The sequence below is a fragment of the Phragmites australis genome, chromosome 5, assembly GCF_958298935.1.
Source record: "Phragmites australis chromosome 5, lpPhrAust1.1, whole genome shotgun sequence".
Taxonomy (NCBI): Eukaryota; Viridiplantae; Streptophyta; class Magnoliopsida; order Poales; family Poaceae; genus Phragmites; species Phragmites australis.
The window spans coordinates 22,247,454-22,266,256 of record NC_084925.1 but is presented as its reverse complement, the minus strand read 5'-3'; the positions used below and the strand labels follow the sequence as shown (position 1 = coordinate 22,266,256).

Sequence of the window (18,803 nt, the reverse complement as noted above, 5' to 3'; positions counted from 1 at the left end):
ACAGCGAGCGCATCTGAAGCCATCCGATCAACTCAATCGTACGGCTCCAAATTGCAGGAAGGCAAACTCTTCTATGCTCCTCTCAAAAGGCTAGCCCCACATTCTTACAGAGTTACCGTGCACCGGATAAAATTTCCCCAGATGAGAAAATTTATTTCTCCGTTCGGATCTAGTTCATGCATGAGGGAACAGGCGGGGCATACCAGGCCGGATATACTCCAACACCCATTTCTAATCCTAATTTCACAGCACTTACCAAGGTAACTCCGCAGCACAACATTTACGAATTCTTTGCCCTTTTCAAATAAATGAACAAAAAACAAATATAAGTATCCTCTTGCAGAAACAAGAAAACATATATCACAGCCCCGCCAAGGAGCCGCATAGTAATATAATGCCTAAAAACCGAAACCATATACAATCTACACCGAACGGTTCTCCAACAAATGCTCTTGTAAGCCCCTCCAAAAAAATTAGTGGCCCGAACAGCATGACATGTCCCCAAGAGAAGAAACTTTCTGGTGTCATGCTTGCACAACCAAGACCGCAATAATGGGCCCCAAGAGAACATGACCGCCGGTGACAGATTATCCAAGATGGCTCTATCATCGGCTTCTCTCACAAGGATTGAATTTTGCGAGCCTAAAATTGTCCTACCTCAAAAGGTTGACTAAAGCTGCAAAACTCATTACCTGCGATTGGCAAACCCTACGAACTTGACCAACCACCAATGCTATACCGGCAAAATGGCAACACAATCAAAGGCAATCACCTATGATTCATGAATCGTCACTGGGCATTTGCTTTCTCCAATTTCTCTTTCTCAATTTCAACTTTTCTTTCCTCAGCATGTTGAGCTATGCCACTAGCAAGTGCTTGATAGCGGAAATCCAAAGTCTGCATAAGGTTCTGGAACCTGACAGGATCAGATGCTTGCAAACCTGTGACAAAAAGGTGGGAAACTTATGAGGAACTTGAACAAATGTTGTGAAGCGAGAACAAACATTTGATAACAAAGACTATGGTTTACCTTGGACGGTTTCAACAAAGAAAATGAATGGATCCACCTCATCTATTGGTGATGTTAGCTCCTCATCATCACTGAAATCGTCATCCGAGTCGTCATCCTCGTCAGCTGGCTGGAAACCTCTAGCCTGCGTCATAAAAATATATCAAAAAGTCAAGCACCAGGATAAGAAAATACATCCTCAAGAAAGAACTATATCTATCATTTCAGATAGTAACTATGAATTTGAACAGTCTGAACACACACAAAGAAGACAGAACTTCAACATAGATAATAAATGACTTTTACCATGATAAATGATTGATACAAGCTAGGTAAAGCAAGTTGTATTGGCAGTTAGCAGTCTAAGATTGCAAAACAGACCTCTGCAGCCAATTTCTGGAGATGAAGACTGCTTACTTCATCCCCATCTTCATCGTCAAGACCCATCTCCTTATCGGAGTCAACTTCCTCATCATCTTCTTCATCGGCATCGAAGCCATCCATATCATCAGCATCCTCCTCATTTCGTTTCTTAGATTCTGTGGATTGGCCAGGAAAAAAAATACCAACACAATTCACAAATTTAGATAGTGAAGTTAGATATCACAGAAAATACATAACCTGCGGACAACGCGCTCAGTGAAAAACAAAAATTGAAGGTATAATCTAACAGAACACAAACCAACATATAATATGCAAGTTCACCACATGAACTGCATGAACTGCAAGGAATTCAGAACGAAAACTTTTTATGTGCGCGCGCACGCATGGGTGGGTTCGGGTGGGAGCCCACATGAGCATTGCTCAGCAGCAATTTTTCCCAAAGAACAACCACCAAAACAAACAAAATGCAGTGTAAGTACACAAACTACACCTGCAACTTGGTCTTTGTAAGCAACAAGCAGCTCAAGTGTTGCTTTGAAAATCCGATCTAAAGCTTCTGCTGGAATCTTATCTGCTGGAAGCCCAATAAGTGAAGTCAGCCCCAAACAGCAAACTTTCTTATCATGCTCTCTGCAAATAAAGCAATGCAACAATCTTGGTTATCATAGGTAACATGACGAAGAAATGAAATCTTACAAAACAAACAAACACACATACCTCTTGAAATTGGCCCGTGCACCACTCTTTTTTACTTCTTGTAGCATAGCAAACCAATGGTCAAAAATGGCTGCTGCAACCCCAAGCTTACTTAAAGTTTCTAGAGTCAGCACAGGATTGTAGTAGAGCGCATTAGCAATCTGCAGGTACCACATGATGGTTCTTAGGTACAAGCATAGAACAGAGAGAACACATAAAGGTCAGTCAATGGTGAGTAACCCTTGAAGCATTTGATCCCTAACAATGTAGTATAGGATTTTTTTTTTCTTTTTACTGCTAGTTTCTGTTGCCCTTTGAATTTCCTTTTTTGCTACTGGGCTCACTGAAATGTGGGCCAGAACCCCATCCAGTCGCAAAAATGAAAAGCGGTTTCCGTCAAGTGTTGTAAGGGTAATTAACCCATATATACAGATGTGCTCATAAATTATCTTTTTGCTGACAAGATCAAACAAAATATATTTTAAGATATATTCCACCTAAAAAAATTGAGTATAGAAGGAAATAATTAACATGTGAATCTGCGTGTTGGAACTTCATCCTTATGGATTTCTTAGGTCAACTGGAATCTGCAGGCAGACATTATCTTTCTGAAGCAAGCACTCTATATTTTAGTACTGCTAATTCAAGCTAGGTGTCCACACTTCTACTTCACGAATCGCCAATGCAGATGGTGCATTTTCAGCAGATGAAAAATCTGCAATTTGTCCAAATTGGCATTGCATGTTGACTGCATATCCAAAGGGATTTGCAGGATTATAAGGAGTCAACAACACTGGAAATAGAGATGAGTGGAGACACCGCACCAGAAAGATCATGTCAGCACTTTGTTTGGAGAAATAGTTAAAATACATTTCTTCAGAAACAAAAGCATAAAATCCTCTGAAAGGTATCTTCAAGTACAATGGAAAAATATCCACGACAAAGGGACATAAAATGCCTAAATCATGTAAAATGAGGGAAATTGATGTATTCCATCCTTTTCAAATAGTTGACGCTTTTGACCAAACGTACAGTCTACAAACAGTTAGCACTTCACTATTTCCAGGCATATTTCCTGAAATGCCCCTCTAACTCTAGCCACCCCTTGCTTTTTTGAGCTTGTTATTTGTGCTTGAGAAATACTAAGGAGCGTGTTGGTCATATTTTCTTTAAAGAATTATTGCCTAATAGTTTTCGATAAAAAAGTGTCAATTGTTCGGAAACGGAGTAACTGAATATACGACATTTTTACCTACAAAACAACCTTTGGATTGTCAATTGTCCAGTACCGAATCTTCTAGAGTGACATTTATGATTGAGAGAGGCAAGACACGTGCTTGTGACTGTGGGTTCAATCCCACCTCAGTTTTAATTCTTCATTTAGTTCTTTTCAGGAAAAACTAAAATGGAAAACACAAGAAATTCAAACATCAAATGCAACTGTGGGAATCGAACCCAAGACCACCATCATCTTAATAGGTCCAGGGTCTTACCACTGTAACAGACCAAGTTAGCAGTGCAACACATAGTTGTCCACCTCTTTTATCTAAAGTTAGAAAGTAGAAATTCAAATTTACGGAAAAAAAAATTAAGGACGGTAATTGGATATCTCGGTACACCCCTAGACCTTTTCTGTATTGAAATCAGATTCCCTGGGCACAGGTACTAAGGGCAAACAATACCAGTATACAATATATTAGTGTAGCTATAAGTATTCAATTAACCTAATTGTGTCCATGCACTATACAGAAAAATATTACTGGACTAGTTTCCACAAGTTGAATCCAGCAATAGATGAATGTAACAGTAGTTAAACTTGATCAGGAAAGAATTGAAACCGTGATAAGGAAACAGCCAGTTACATGACAGACATTACATTGTCCCCCTCTTTCTACGATGATATTGTTAGATAATGTATTGAAATATTATAATTCAGAGTGTGTCCAGTATTACACCTATAAAAACAGGGTATGCATTTTTGCAGAAAACTGAATCAATTACTGTCCTCAGTTTCTGCTGGAAACCAGTTACCATATTATTTGCAAATATCATTCACATTCAGTACTGAGTTCGAAACCCAGGTCTTTTAAGACCATATATTTGCCCTTACTTACCAGTACTAAACAAAAATAGAAATATTCATGAATTTCATTAGATATATCCCGTCCCCTTACTTGCCAGTACTAGAACAAAAGAGAATTAACAGTGGATAATACTCATAAAAACTTTAGAGAGATTTTGAAAACAATACGTCAATTGGGGCTCCTAGCTGATTAGTGTGTTAGGAAAAGACATATGGCATGTTCATGTTGCATATTAAAACTTGTACAGGAAGACATTTCAAATATGGTTTTTGCGCTCAATGCAACCGATCGGCAATGATAGGAAATGAAATAGGGCATGTTCATATTGCATCTTACCACTTGTACAAGGAGGCATTTCAAATATGGCTTCTGTGCTCGACGCAACCGCTCAATTGTAATCATGAGGTAATGATCAACCCACTGATCTACATTGCCTTTGCAATTCTGAAAAACGACTTCAATGAGCTTGGGAGCTGGCTCAATATCAGAATCTTCCATGTTTTCGTCCCTCATAATCTAAGTATTGGCATTTATCAGTAAAAGTTAGGACCACTCATATCACAAATAACATCACAAGAAAGTTAATGAAACAATCAATCTAACCCAAACTCACAGATTGTAGTGCATTCCACAGGCTTTGCTGATAATCAGGATCTTTGCACGCAAGAAAATGATCAGTTCCTCGGGAAATGTAGTTGTCCAACGGAACAAGAATATCTGTGGGGAAGGTACAAAAAAAAACTAAGGCCAAACTGCAAACAGTCAACTAACGTAAAAGGAACTTATACTTTAAGGTTGCACTGACAGCCAATAAATGAAGAAAGAAATATTCATGCATGGCATGTAATACTAATCTTTTGTGGCTCTCAGTACCAAGGACAATTTTGATATCAAAAGCTTCCAGGTGACTTTTTTTGAATAATGCACCATGCACTTCCTCACAAATAGGGAAACATATTAACATGAAAGTAGTCATTTTATTCATCAGATCATCAGACCTCATGTCTTTTAGAAAAATTTGCAGCCTCTTTTCAATAAATCAATTTTAAAAACAGGCCAACATACATTATAACACAGCATACTAAATTAAGACGTAAAAAGGATATGGAACCAAAACCAACAAACTAAACATAAAGGTGTAAAAAGATCATAATATATTTTCAGGCCACTAAAAACTTGAGTTTCAGACAACAGCTAGCTACAGCACTGGACATTAGCTTAGCTACACTCAGAGAAGCTATGTTCAGTGCAAATCATAACAGGCTAGACCCAACGGTTTCCATTTTCCAACAGCAGAAAATCATGAACAAGCGATATGCAAGCTGTATTCTATGTAACCCCACACTATTTCACATGGCGTTTACGTAACATTACTAAATGCCCAAAGGACAAAACGTGCAAGATGTAAATAACCATCTAGTACATCTAGGAGAACACTAGTCTATATCAGTCCTACATTAACAGAATAACAGTCTGTTTGATTAACTAAAGATTAACTCCTGATGTGCTAAGCATATGGAAAGCCTGGAATATTTCTCAAAATATGACCATTATAAGAAGAAATTGCCACAACGATAAATGACATAACAATGATGCAAAAGAATGCAGTGCATGCATCTGTAAATTGTGATGAAAAACAACTTTTTCTGAGAATAAACCAAAATTAATAGTGTCATATCATAAAGTTAGACATACTCTCAAAGAAATCTATAGCCCAATCATTAAGAGCCTCCATCATCAATGGCCACAAGCTCCACATGTCCAATGAAATTGTTGGTGAGAAAAATGTCATATAGGAGATAATTTCAAGAACTTCTTCATAAACATCTGCAAGGAATTGGAGACATTAAGCGCATGGACAAAATAAATCATAATACATAATGAGTAGAACACAATGTCCGTACTAAAACCCGTAACTTCACACCTCTGATATGTCTAGCTCCAAAAAATTGCCCTAGCTCTACTAGAGCATATTAGGAACTTGAAACTTTGGGAAGTTTCTAAAAGTTGAAAACGAACATTTGGAAACATCTGTACAATAAAATGCTTCTGTTGCATATATTAAATACTTGTGTAATCACATATACTTCATACCATAAGGAAAAAAAAGTTTCATTTTCAGCCACTCTTAACACTATTTGCCCCAGAAAAAAATCTTATCCTGTATTATGCCCAAAAAACCACTTCTTCATAAACATCTTGTCACCCTCCAACATAATAAATATTTAGACGTTTCCTATTAGCCTACTGAATTCCTGGGAAGAAATTTCCGATGCTGATCTAATCATTTTCTTGCAAGTAATGATTGAATATTTGGTTGAGACTTCGAAACAGCAAAACTCCACAATGGCATGAATGCAACAAATAGAGAACATGGTGGCCTGGCAAATATGTTTTCATCTGTATTGATCAGCAGAATCAAATTTGTAGATCAATTACACTATAACTAGTGGTAGCGAATCCATAACAAATTTTACACAGCACAATTTCACAATGCAATAAACATTGTTTGCATCATCCCAAAAGATAATTCTATCTGTACCAGAAACTCTGACCTGCATATATTTTATTTGCATTTTTGGTGTCTAGGTCATGGATGGTCCAAAAGTAACATTTAAAATATACAATCTAAGCTACAGAAGTATCTGCTAACTATCCTTAAACAGTATAATACCTTGGCCATCAGATGTCAACATCCTGCGCATTATAGGCAACAAAGTAGGTTCAATTTGTATGAAAAGATGTGGGAGGCTGCTAATGGACTCAAGGATTGTGCTGATCGCTCGTAAGCAACCAACAGCTGCCAAAGCACCAGAATCATCAGCTTCATCATCAGCTTCTGAACTAGCCATACATCTCCAGAAGGCAGCCGCCTATCAGATTAATAAGCAACATGCTTTATAAGGTGGAAAACATTTATAAAAGAACTTAAATATAATATTTACAGCAAAAAGACCTCAGAAACCTTAAAATTACAGAAAGAACATACCAAATTCTGGCATAATCCTAGTGCATAAGGTGCCATCTCTTCACCAAATTTGTCAACAATGGTTTCAAGGGTGAACACAAGGTCCTCATTCTCAACTTCATTCATCAGTTTAAAAAATTCTGCAGAATACAAGATAAGCCAGAAGATTAATTTATCATCGATTTACTAGATCAAGGTAATTATTTCCGTACCATCAAGGAGTTGAGGAAGTATAGGTCGAATCTCATTTAGATCTGCAGAGACAAATTATAGTCAATTATCTGCACTAATGTCCATAGCTTAGTAAGGATTAGAGGTACTGGATAAATAAAGCATACCTTTGCATGCTTCAACAAAAGAACGAAGTGCAAAGACCGAATCAACCCGCACAGGAAGATCTGGATCACGCATCCCAGAGACTATACAGTGCATAGCCCTACGAAAATTGTCTGGGTCTGAGAAGTTGATATGGGCATACTGCCCAGCAACCCATGCTGCCTATAAGATTGAATAGATCAAATCAATACCATAAAAACAGAGTTAATATGAGTGAAAAATCAATTAAGAAAGACCTATATCATATTTGATGGTCCCATGAAGGAAACACCAGCCTAGCATCTATACTGATATAAACTATAAAAGGAATCAAATGATTTATCTACCTTAGTGGACACCGTCAATTCTATTCATATGCTCGATTTGGATCCAATGGCTCCTATTGATTAATAACACTAATACTACTGTGACCCTTAATCATCATCGCTTCAACTAATTAGAGAAGTGCATTGAACGTGCACAGTTACAAGTTTTGGTGGGTACCACCAAAAAGTATGGATGTTTGATATTTGGTACTCCCTCAATTTCTTCTTGTAAGGCGTGCGCACATTTCAAGATTCAAATTTCATAATCTTTTACCAACAATTAGTTGCCAATTTGTAAATTTTGTTATACAAAATGGGTACCATTGGATTCACATTTGGAAGTATTTTCCTGTGATCATGATTTTATTGTCATGAGCAATATACTGTAAGAGAAATTAAAGGTCAAAGTGTAGTTTGGGAGACCGCACCGAGTTAAATCGAGCCTTACATTTTGATATGGAGGGAGTACCAAAGATGGAAAACAGAGATTTGTATGTTTCATTGTAAACTAACTTCAATCTTTAGTATATCATTATCGACCAATGAATAACTAGCATTTTACCAAAATGATCAGAGAATATGAATAAGTTAGAAACACTTATTCACAATGAATAAGTACATCAGCAGTAACAAAGAAGCAAACAAAATAAACTTCCAGAGCACTCCACCTTTGCACGTAAGTGTCCAACACGACTATTGAACTCAGGAAAGACATGTTGGACTAGCATCCGCTCCAGCTCAGATTTATATGGATCTGTTTGCTTCAATTTATCACATAGTGTCCCAATAGCGAGAAGAGCACCATCTTTTTGGCGATATGGCTTAAGATCGGCAGATGCCTCATCATACCTGTTAAGTATGTCATCGATCAGTAAGTCCATGCAGTTAATGAATACAAGATAAATGATAGGCCAAACTTACCTCCTGAATATATCCACAATGAAATGAATGAACTTTTGGAGGTTGCCTTTCCCTCGCTTTCTAACCAATTCACTCACAAAGTCCATAGCAGCTGTTCGAGGACTGTACAAATCTTCAATAATATCTGTAAACATAGAAAATAACATTATGAGTAATCAGATTACAATACTGAACTTCAAAAACAAAAGGCATATGATTGTTATGAGTAATAGCCAACCCTAATCAAGATACAAATCCTGAGGTCATATAAACTCACCATAGCCCTTGCGAACATATTCATGAGGGTCTTCATCCCATAACTTTTGGTCGTTGTCATTGAAGCACATAAGAGGAAAAATTATCTCAAACAGAACTATGTCAATTTGAGGCTGCATCATCTGATACATACTGTTCTTTGTAACACTGCCAGATACAAACCATACAATTACTGATAAGCATCTCTGTAAGAATCAAGTAAGTCGGATAACTCATGACAAGAAGCAAGATATGGAAACCATGAACTGAGTCTGGCACAAGCTCCCAATGGTGTGCAAAAATAGGGAATAATATTGGACATGACAACTGTACTAAAAGTGACATTGGGGAGCCACAGCTCAAATAAACCTCAGCCATAACTAGTTTTCCAAGTAAGGCACGCTCGGAACTACACATTTGTTATTGCCCATTTGAGCAAACGAACAAAAGAGCCCATTTGGGCAAATCTGTACCTGACAAGGTTAGTTTGCATCCTTATCCTTACCTAATAAAAGCAAGGCAGCTTGCTCCTTGGGCTTCCTTGCTCTAGTTTTTTTTTTTTTTTTGTCAAATGCAACTAGTTTGCTCAGCAATTGTGTCTGAATGTTAGAAGAGAGCTCTTTTGGTGGAAACTTAGCATATATTTTAAGTGTACAACAGAATTGCTCTAAATGTTCACAATGATTTTAATGCTTTTGGACAGTACCCCTCAAAGTAAGCTTTGAGGATACTAACAACCAGCATTAGTTGAGCAAGTGCACGTCAAGGCAGAGAAACCAAACAGTTTCTGGTCAAAAGCTACCATAGTTGTCATGGCTTCACCTGCCGCACCCTCCTGTGTGCCACGCCAGCACACCCGTGTCCAAAAATTTTTGCCGAGTCGGACACTTGTGTATCCGTGTCGGATTCTGACACCCGTGTCGGATTCCAAGTGGTATCTTACGTGTCCCAATTTTTTTTGCCGAATCGGACGCCCCGACACGAGTCGGACTCCGACACCCGCACCCGTGTCCATGTAACACAGCCGACAGCCCAAACTTAGTCAAGTTAGGGCTCCCATAGCTATAGGGCTTTATAGATCTTATCATTATCTAGTTAATTAGCATTTGCTATTCAGATAAACAGCTTAGATTCTCTTATAAGCAAGCCAACCTACTAATATGGCTTGGCATCATTCTCTGAGTTCAAACAATAACAAAGCACTTCTCCCTTCCTTTCTCTCCTTGTGCCACCAGCGCATCCCGTCCTTTGCCACAGCGGGATCCAGATGCCAAGGTCCAGAAGCGACCCAAACCCCGCCCATAACAGCAACCATGCCACACAATATTTGAGTGTGGCTGAGCTCATTAGATTACTGGGAACTTCATGCAGATACAGACAAAAAATAAAGGATGATGCAGATGATGTAAGATGCTACCATCACAGAAGACCCTTTACAAGCACAAAATGCCTTATCTGTCTTCAAGGAACAAACCTGTTAGTCAGATACTGAAGAACAAGATTGATAACCCTATCTGGCAAGTAGTCCCCGGTACGAATTGCATTCAGCAGCTGCATGTGACATGCCAATATCTTTCCTGCATAGTTCTTTTGAAACATCTGAGCAAATGCTTTACTCTCCGGTTTCTGAAGCTTCAGATCACCGAATCTGTGTACAGTGAATCAAGAGGTCAATATACAGAGTGACTAACCAAGATAAAGTTTAGCTACATGCCTTTCAAGACTGACCTGGTGTACAGACGGTTCAAGATATGGATAGTCCATTTCTTAACTTTCCACCAGCCCCAAGATTTCCTGATCTCAGGATCTATTGGCTGGCCTTCCACCGGAACTGGCCATTCCAGCAAGTTTGTAAAAAGAACCATCCATGCATTGAAGACATTTGGATCAAATAGTTGCTTTGGAATTTCCAACTGAACAAATAGCAAAAGAGGAAAACAATTAGAGATGTCATAAAAAATAATACAAAACAATAAGGCATAAGAAAAGTTTGATAATAGTAAGCACAGAACATACGTAAATTGAAGACCAAAATATTTTACATATCAACTTGATTAAATCAGCTACTTCAATTGGTGGATTGACAATCTGAACAAGTTCGCTAAAAATGCTTAGCAGACGAGGAAAAGTCTCCTCTACAATGTGATACAAAGGTATCCTCTCATCCTCAGACTTGAACCTTCAAAACAAAAAATGTAGACATCGGAGAGAATGTTACAACAAACAATATAGTGCTACAAATAAGACAAGCAGTGATTTCATCCTAGGATGGCAAGAAAACACAGAACACTATTAACAAGCTTGCTTTTGTGATATCTCTTACAAAAAAAAAAGAGTGATATATAACTATATTAAAGATATAGTTACCAAACCCAGACTGGATCTGTGGCCTCATCAGGTCTTGTAAGGCTACGGTATAATTTGAGGAACTGGGTTGCCTTGAACAGGTCAGCTTGGTCTGAACAGGTGAGATCAAACAGTTTTGACCCAAGTGACTATCCCCACAATGGGAAAATTACACAGGAAGTACGCATCCCGAGATCCAAACATGGAACACATAGACTCAAAAGTCAACATTGAGTATGCACAAGGCTCATGAATAGAAACTTTTTTTTGGGGGGGGGGGGGGGGGGTTATGTGGGAAGATAGACCTAGGTACAAATAGTCTGTTAATCGTCTATGATAAAACTAGAGTACTACAGCTTATTGCTACCCTTGAGCTATCTTAAGCATGATTACAACTATATATGGCATAGACACTTCAATTTATATGCTCATATATATGCATCTCTGTCATGTTATACTTACTAAAAATATTACAGTAAAGCATGCCGTCCAACCTATGACCCAAGACCTCAATGGTGAACAGCAAGGTCAGAGAAAAATATATCAATGAGTCCATAACAATGGACAAAATAAGAATTGAGTCTAGCAAACAAACAAAAAGGGAAAAAGAATTACAAAGCGATGTGAATACTTACTCATATTTCCTTACAAGAACCCTTAGCACATACAAAGCTCCAAAAATTTGATTTTGCAATTCTAGGTTGTGTGTCACCCAATGTAGGAGACTTGGCCACTGCTCGGGATAATCAGAATGTATTATAGTTTTGATACTTTCTCCAAGCTGAGCTCTACAAATAACATATAAATGTTAATGAAACACTTTCGAAAATTATAACACGGTCACCACGAGATCACAGTTTCAACTTCATCAGGAGAGATGTCCAGGCCGGTATTACAATATATTACGCGTCTAAAACACTTGAAATGATATTTCTACTAAATAAATACCCCGTAATGCCTATAGACACTAGACCAGACAGGAATGAACCTGGGTTTTAGTGAAATGCGATCAAATGATAGTATGTCAACATTGTTGATACATACTGCTTTACTGCAGACTGGAGTCAAATGGACAATTAAATAATACTCATGACAAAGATTCTCCGGATCTCGTTAAGCACAATTCATTATCATACTAAGGGGGAATAGAAATCAACAGTTTCTATGCACTTGTGCTAATTATCAGAACCAACTACAAAACAGGAAACTCAAATAGGATGCACTAAAAACCATCTGATTGCTAACAAGCAATGATATTATGCCAAAAGCGATAGCACTAAAAACGTTCAAAGCCCAGTTAGTGAAACAGTGTAGCATTTTCTGCCAATTAGGGAGGGAAGAAATGTGGGCTAGTACAAAGTATTTACCTTAACAAAGGGGGCACTTGAACAATAAAACCTAGTATATTCTCACGGACCATGGCCTTGTCGCTTTCTAAAACTTTTTGGGACTCATCTACAAAAACAAAAATAAAATATGGATTTAAGTTATCAGAAAGCCATAAGAACATCAATGGTCCAGTAACAACCTCTACATACCTGGATCATTAGGAGACCAGTTCTTCGCAATAAAATTCTTGAAATGAATGCTTGTGACCTGCCGTACAGCCATATCACAACTTCCATCCACAATGATCTGTAACAATCTCACCAAATGCTGTGGCGTGTACTGGAACTGCAGAAATTGCAGAAGTATCAACTTAATTAAGTGCTCAAAAGACAAAGGAAGACAAGAATCAGTAAGCAATCAAAGCATGGGAAATTGCAGCATTGTATCTAACTGCAACATACTATTCACGACATATAGCAAGGAAACCATAGCACTAGTTTCAAACATATGTTTGCCCGTATTAATTTTACACCCATTTATTAATGATATACGTGATAGGGTAGGGGTAGCACCAATTGAAGAAAAACTTGTCCAACATCAGTTGAGATGTTTTGGACATATCCAACGGAGGCCTCCAGAGTCATCTGTGCATTGTGAGATACTAAGGCGCGCTGATAATGTGAAGAGAGGCAAGAGTCGACCAAACCTAACATGGGAGTAGTCTGAAAGAGAGACTTAAAGGAATGGAATATCCCTAAAGAACTATCCATAGATAGAAGCGTGTGGAAGTTAGCAATTCACGTGCCAGAACTATAAATTATGCATCAATCTCCTTGTACCGTTATTACTTTACTATTTTTACTATTACTAGTACCTTTATTATTATTGTTATTTTCTCATCATCTTTTTAGTTGGATCTTGTGGATTTCATCTCTAGCCTACCCCAACTTGCTTGGGACAAAGGCTTCGTTGTTGTTGTTGTTCTTGCTAAAACAACACCTATTTTGGACTTAATTTGAACTCGACATGGTAAAGTAAAAAAGGCAATGGACAAGAAATTTTCCTCCCTGGAATGATCCTTCCTTTATTGTCACTAGTGCATTAGGCCGTGGTGAAGTGCAGAATATCCCATTTCCATCTTCAAATGAACTCATAGACAAAAGGAGGAATTTGATCCTATTTTGTTATAATCAGATTCTTTAGTACCACTGGCTGTTGAATTGACACCCACAACTTTTAAATCATTAGTGTTGTGCCTCTCCACTATGAACACAAGCAAATGCCTCCAGCATGCATGTTAGCTTTGAAACAAGAGAGAGGCATTGACATATAAAGGACTATGAAATGGAGATACGTAACATGACAAAAATGGGAAGTTCTGCACAGGGGCCCCAACCAGGCACAACAGTAGCAAATTAGTTCATCAGGCAGCACCTTCAATTTAGGGATTACAACAATGAGCTTCTATATTTGTTATTTTCTTTTGTTTCATTGTCATCTTTTAGATTTCCATTTAGATAGTTTCTGTCTATTCGGCTCTAGTTCAGCTATATAAGGAGACCATTGCTATCATTCTCAATTAAGCAAGATAAATGAACAAGTATTTCTCTCCCAGTAGTTCTATCAAGCCATTATGTAGTTTTGTCTTCTCTTAAAGTTCCCCCTTCAGCAATGCAAACCAGCCCACCTCACAGCAACATTTTCCCTGTAATGGTCTAAGTATCATGAAATTTTGTCTAAGAGCCAGCATCGTGGCTTCTGCCATTGAATCATCCCCGACTTCCTTACAAGTTAACTTTGAGGCTATATATGAACATGAAGCACCAAGTGATGTTGCGACAGCCAAACCGACATCTGGTTGTGCAGTTAGTAAATCTGCCTCCTCCATATTGTTGAATACTTGAATGAGGCCATGCCATTTAGCGGCGCAAAATCGCAGAGTGTCACTAGGTTGGTTGACAGCATTGTGCTCGTATCAAAGCACAGAAGACCAAGGAGGAATGATTTCCCTTGATACCTCTCTTCGGTTCCCTACGTCACCAACATCTTCCTCGACAACGGCCCACACCAGTACACCACAATACCCCTGCTGTCATTGCCATCCAACACGAGTTCCGCCAATCTAACAAGCAACACCATGTCAGCATCGACCCCTCGTTGTCTTAGGGTTACAAACCATGCTTCAACCACAACAACTAAGGATATTTAGTCAAGTGAGGGTGTCAGAAGTTGTCAAGTGCTCGCAGGCCCAAACAAGCTCAACATCATAAATTCAGTGCATATGATAGCAGACATTAATTTATGTTTGGGATTGCCAGTTCCTCGTATAAGTAATTTGACATTTTTATCTTTCTAAATCAAGCAGAAAGAATGAATTAGGCTTATCTTCCAAGTTCCTCGTATAAGTAATTTGACATTTTTATCTTTATAAATCAAACAGAAAGAATGAATTATTCTAATCTTCCAAAAAAATTATCATATCTGTCTAGTCTAGTATGGTAATTTACCTAGAATTGATCATGAGAGTCACGAAAAGGCATTGAGTTCACATAATTAGCTCATCAAATAACCTAAGGATTGAGCGCGCAACACTAGGTGCACCATTTGACCAACATATGCAAGACAACTACAGTTCATTCAATGCGTATCGCCAATAGAAAATTTCCAAGCCAGTCCATTCAGCTGCCACAAAAAGAAAACAACTGGTAGTAAATGCCCAATTTAATATACAACTTGGAACTGCGGCCAAAAGATAGCACCCTAACCTCACTTTGACCCTCAGCAACTGCCAGCAAACAATAGAAGTTAAAGTTCGCTCTTGCCACAAACACTGTATTCCATTAGCACAGAGAAAAATTGCACATTACATATTTTCAGCTGAGGTTGCCCAGCTATAGTCTACTTGATTGAATATTTAATTGAGGCAACGAGACCTTTGGTGTCACACAATAAACCTACTCTGCATCGCAGCACCTCTGACATAGTAAATTAGTAATTGAAAGTGGAAGCCAGCATAAAGAGACAAATGTTTGTTGAAGACCTGTTTGGAACAGGGGAATTTTGCAGGAGTAACTAGTCATTACGATTTCTCCGAAATTCCTATTGCGTTCATCCATTATAAACAGGGTTGGTAATTTATGAAAACACTAAAAGAGTAACAGGAATACTATGAGACACTAGCATGGACTGAAAAAAAAAATAGGACCTTGGCACAATTGCGGTCGACTATGTAGCCCATTTGAATATGTTGACCCGCTACCTTGTCTGCTCGGACAGTTAATTGAGCTACCAACCCTTTTTGGCGTCGAGCATGGCAAGGAGTAACTAAAATTACTGTTGGCGACCCGGGAACTTAATGAACCTAACAACTCAACCCGCTGCAACAGTACTCGTCAGTACAAAATTACCATCACCGCAGTTACTATAGTGAACCTACACGAGTACCGAGCAGGACACCTCAAACACACACAAACCCTGTACCCAATCAGAATAATCAGAGCCCCGACGCAGACTCCCAAAACCCCCTGGAAAAATATAGAACACGCCAAGCCCCACCTCGAGCTCTCAGATTCGCGTGCTGATCACCGGTCCCAGAAATCAGCCCCCAGTTCACGCACAGCGTGCTGCAGCTCCTGATCAAATAGTACCGCGGAGCCAAATGGGGGAATTGGGATTCTGAAGAGGAGCGGCGATTGTATTGGGAAGGAGGCGGGGGAGAGGTGTTCACCTGGTTGAGGCTCTCCTCAGCGGCCTTGCGCTCCTCGGGGACGTGGCTGAGCGCGGCGCGCAGCACCACCGCGAGGCTCGGCAGATCCATGTCTACCCGCGGCAACGGAAGCGGAGAGGGGAGCCGAGGTGGCAAGAGACAGGAGGCGGGGGCGGAGACCAGGAGCCTAAAACCCAAGCTCGGGGCACAGGGCTCGGGCTCCGCCGCCGCCGCGAGAGCTGGGTGGAGAGAGCAGGAGGGGGCTCGCGGGGTGGGCGTGGGGGTGGCGGCCTCCTTTTTGGCGTCGCGAGGTCTTCGGGAAGGGGGCGGGCGGGTGCGTGCGGGTGAGAGACAGAGTGGGATCAAACGTGGGTGCGGTATTTAACCCTAGGGTTCGGTCGTGTGGTGGGTTGGTGACCCTGGTTTGTTACGCTGTTCTCTGGGGCCCATCGGTCAGGGCGATCCTCTGTGCCTGGACAGCCGGCCTGGCAGGTCGCTGCGGCTGTCAGCGTGCCCCCACCAGACAGCTGGTTACAGCGTCGACTCTATCATTTCGCTCATTTGGAGCCATTGGCACGATGTGTGGTCCCGTGATTAATAATGTTTATAAGATCTGGGTTAAACTTTCTCCGTCACATTTTTTAGCCTAATGAACCCTCTGTGCAGCAATCCTACTTCACATCAATTATTGAAAATGACAAAGTAATTGGATGGTCTATATGGTTCCATGCTAATAGGTACGGTTCTAATAACATCTCCAGTCTCTCTATTCAACTTAGTATAGCTAAATTTAGAAATTTATAAACTAAAATTATTCTCCAACCAACCCTTATCTCACTCTCAATCTTTACCAACCCCTATCTCATCCCTTCCGCTCTCTTTTCTCAAGAGCGTCCATCCATTCTCTATCCGTCCAACAGTCGTGGCCCCCTCCCGCCCTCCCATGCCCGTGCCTGACCACCCGCCCTCCCACGCCTGGCCCTAGCAGCAGCCCTCCTTCGGCTTCTCCCCTGCTCGGCTGTAGCCTCCTCCCTCATCCCTCTCATTTCTTTCCCCTCGTTGAAGCTCACCTCCACCAAACTGACCACTGTCTGCCAATGAAATCCGAGCTCCACAGTGAGGTTGAGCCTCCCAACCTTCTCCTCGAGCTTCATCATCCTCCTGAGCTTCCTTTTGACCACTCCATGCTGCAGCTTATTGATCGCCCTCGCCGGATTTGAGGCTGCACCGCCGCTACCTCCATTGTCGCCTCCTCCCATCTCCTTGTCGAACCGCCACTAGCGCTGCTCCACCAGTTAGAGCTCCACCACGGTGAGCTTCTACGAGGTCCCAGGGTGCTTTGGCTTGCGCTAGTTTTGTCCCATCTCGACACCGACCCACTGTGCAATGGGAGCCCCTTCGCTGGTTAACTCTACGCTGATCTCCACGGGTGTATGACGGGTGGGCTCCATCTGTCGGTGACACATAAGAGAAAATATAAGGAATGAGGTATCCAGAGTCTGTTGGAGAGTAAGGAGATTTAGGAAGGAGATACTATAAAGAAAGCTCCCTATATGAGGATATAGGGGATCAATTTTAGAGAGTCTCTTGAAGATGCTCTAATAAGCAATGAGTGCATTACCATGTCTAAATGGGTGATAGGAAACATGTGTAACTCAAGCATATAACTATAGGGGCAATTGCCACCATACCAATCATTGTATGGAATAAGGGGTCCTCTGTCAGGGGGAGTCTGCACAAGAGAGTGCTAGCTAGCTGTAGATATTTTTCAAAGACTATGGTCCTATCGTGTGACCAGATGAGGTTCCGCGACCAGCCCCCCAATCATGGAGGTAAGCCCTATGACCAGATTCACTGGTCGCAGGGTAGATATTTTATTTTAACCTATCAAGTCGCATTAAATGTTATCTACTCAAGTATTTTTCTTCCCTAGACACCCCCTTCAGCGAATGAAGTCTTGATCGACGCAGATGGGTAGTGTCCTGTCCCATAGCATTTAATGCTACGAGATGGCGTTACAGACAGGTGTGGCATCACACAGTAAATAGGACGGCGTCGTAGGCGGGCATGCGGCATGGGGCAATGGGAAAGGGTAGGCCGATCGACCAGTGTAGGATCTACATACCTACCTTGGCTAGGGGTAGTTGGTTTCATCAGGTTAGACCGGTCACGCTGTTGGCACAATCTGTTTGTATGTACATCACTCCTGCTATATAATTAGTGGAGAACCGGGCTTGTAAGAAGAAGAGGAACATGTCTGTAAATAGTTTCATACTATCCATAAAAGAATACACAGGACGTAAGGCTATTATTCTATGGGAGACTTGAACATGGATAACCCTGATGTTCTTAAGTTCATACACACATATCGAACACGTTGATCACGCACTCATCGTTCGGTATACCCAGGAAGTATTATCAGGGGTTAACTCCCGACAGTTAGCGTGCCAGGTAGAGGTCGCATTTTCGCATTTTGGTAAGTGCT

At 40.3% G+C, this 18,803-nt stretch overlaps 1 protein-coding gene across 2 annotated transcripts; it reads right to left on the bottom strand.

Annotated features, from left to right (window-relative positions):
- Positions 1-279: 279 nt before the first annotated feature.
- Positions 280-16,670, bottom strand: LOC133918931 (importin beta-like SAD2). Of its 2 annotated transcripts, XM_062363068.1 has the most exons (23): positions 16,340-16,670; positions 12,822-12,957; positions 12,651-12,738; positions 11,919-12,071; positions 10,954-11,116; positions 10,666-10,850; positions 10,412-10,585; positions 8,960-9,105; positions 8,704-8,827; positions 8,451-8,631; positions 7,480-7,639; positions 7,354-7,395; positions 7,163-7,281; positions 6,848-7,046; positions 5,869-6,000; positions 4,787-4,890; positions 4,510-4,689; positions 2,111-2,250; positions 1,884-2,023; positions 1,391-1,548; positions 1,031-1,154; positions 773-941; positions 280-692 (listed from the first exon to the last, which is right to left on the bottom strand). In XM_062363068.1, the coding sequence occupies exons 1-22, from the start codon at positions 16,427-16,429 to the stop codon at positions 790-792; spliced, it is 3,090 nt and encodes a 1,029-aa protein (XP_062219052.1). In that variant the 5' UTR covers positions 16,430-16,670; the 3' UTR covers positions 280-692; positions 773-789. The 2 variants fall into 2 exon arrangements, with proteins under 2 accessions (XP_062219052.1, XP_062219051.1); XM_062363067.1 differs by having other exon boundaries at positions 280-941.
- Positions 16,671-18,803: the final 2,133 nt, after the last annotated feature.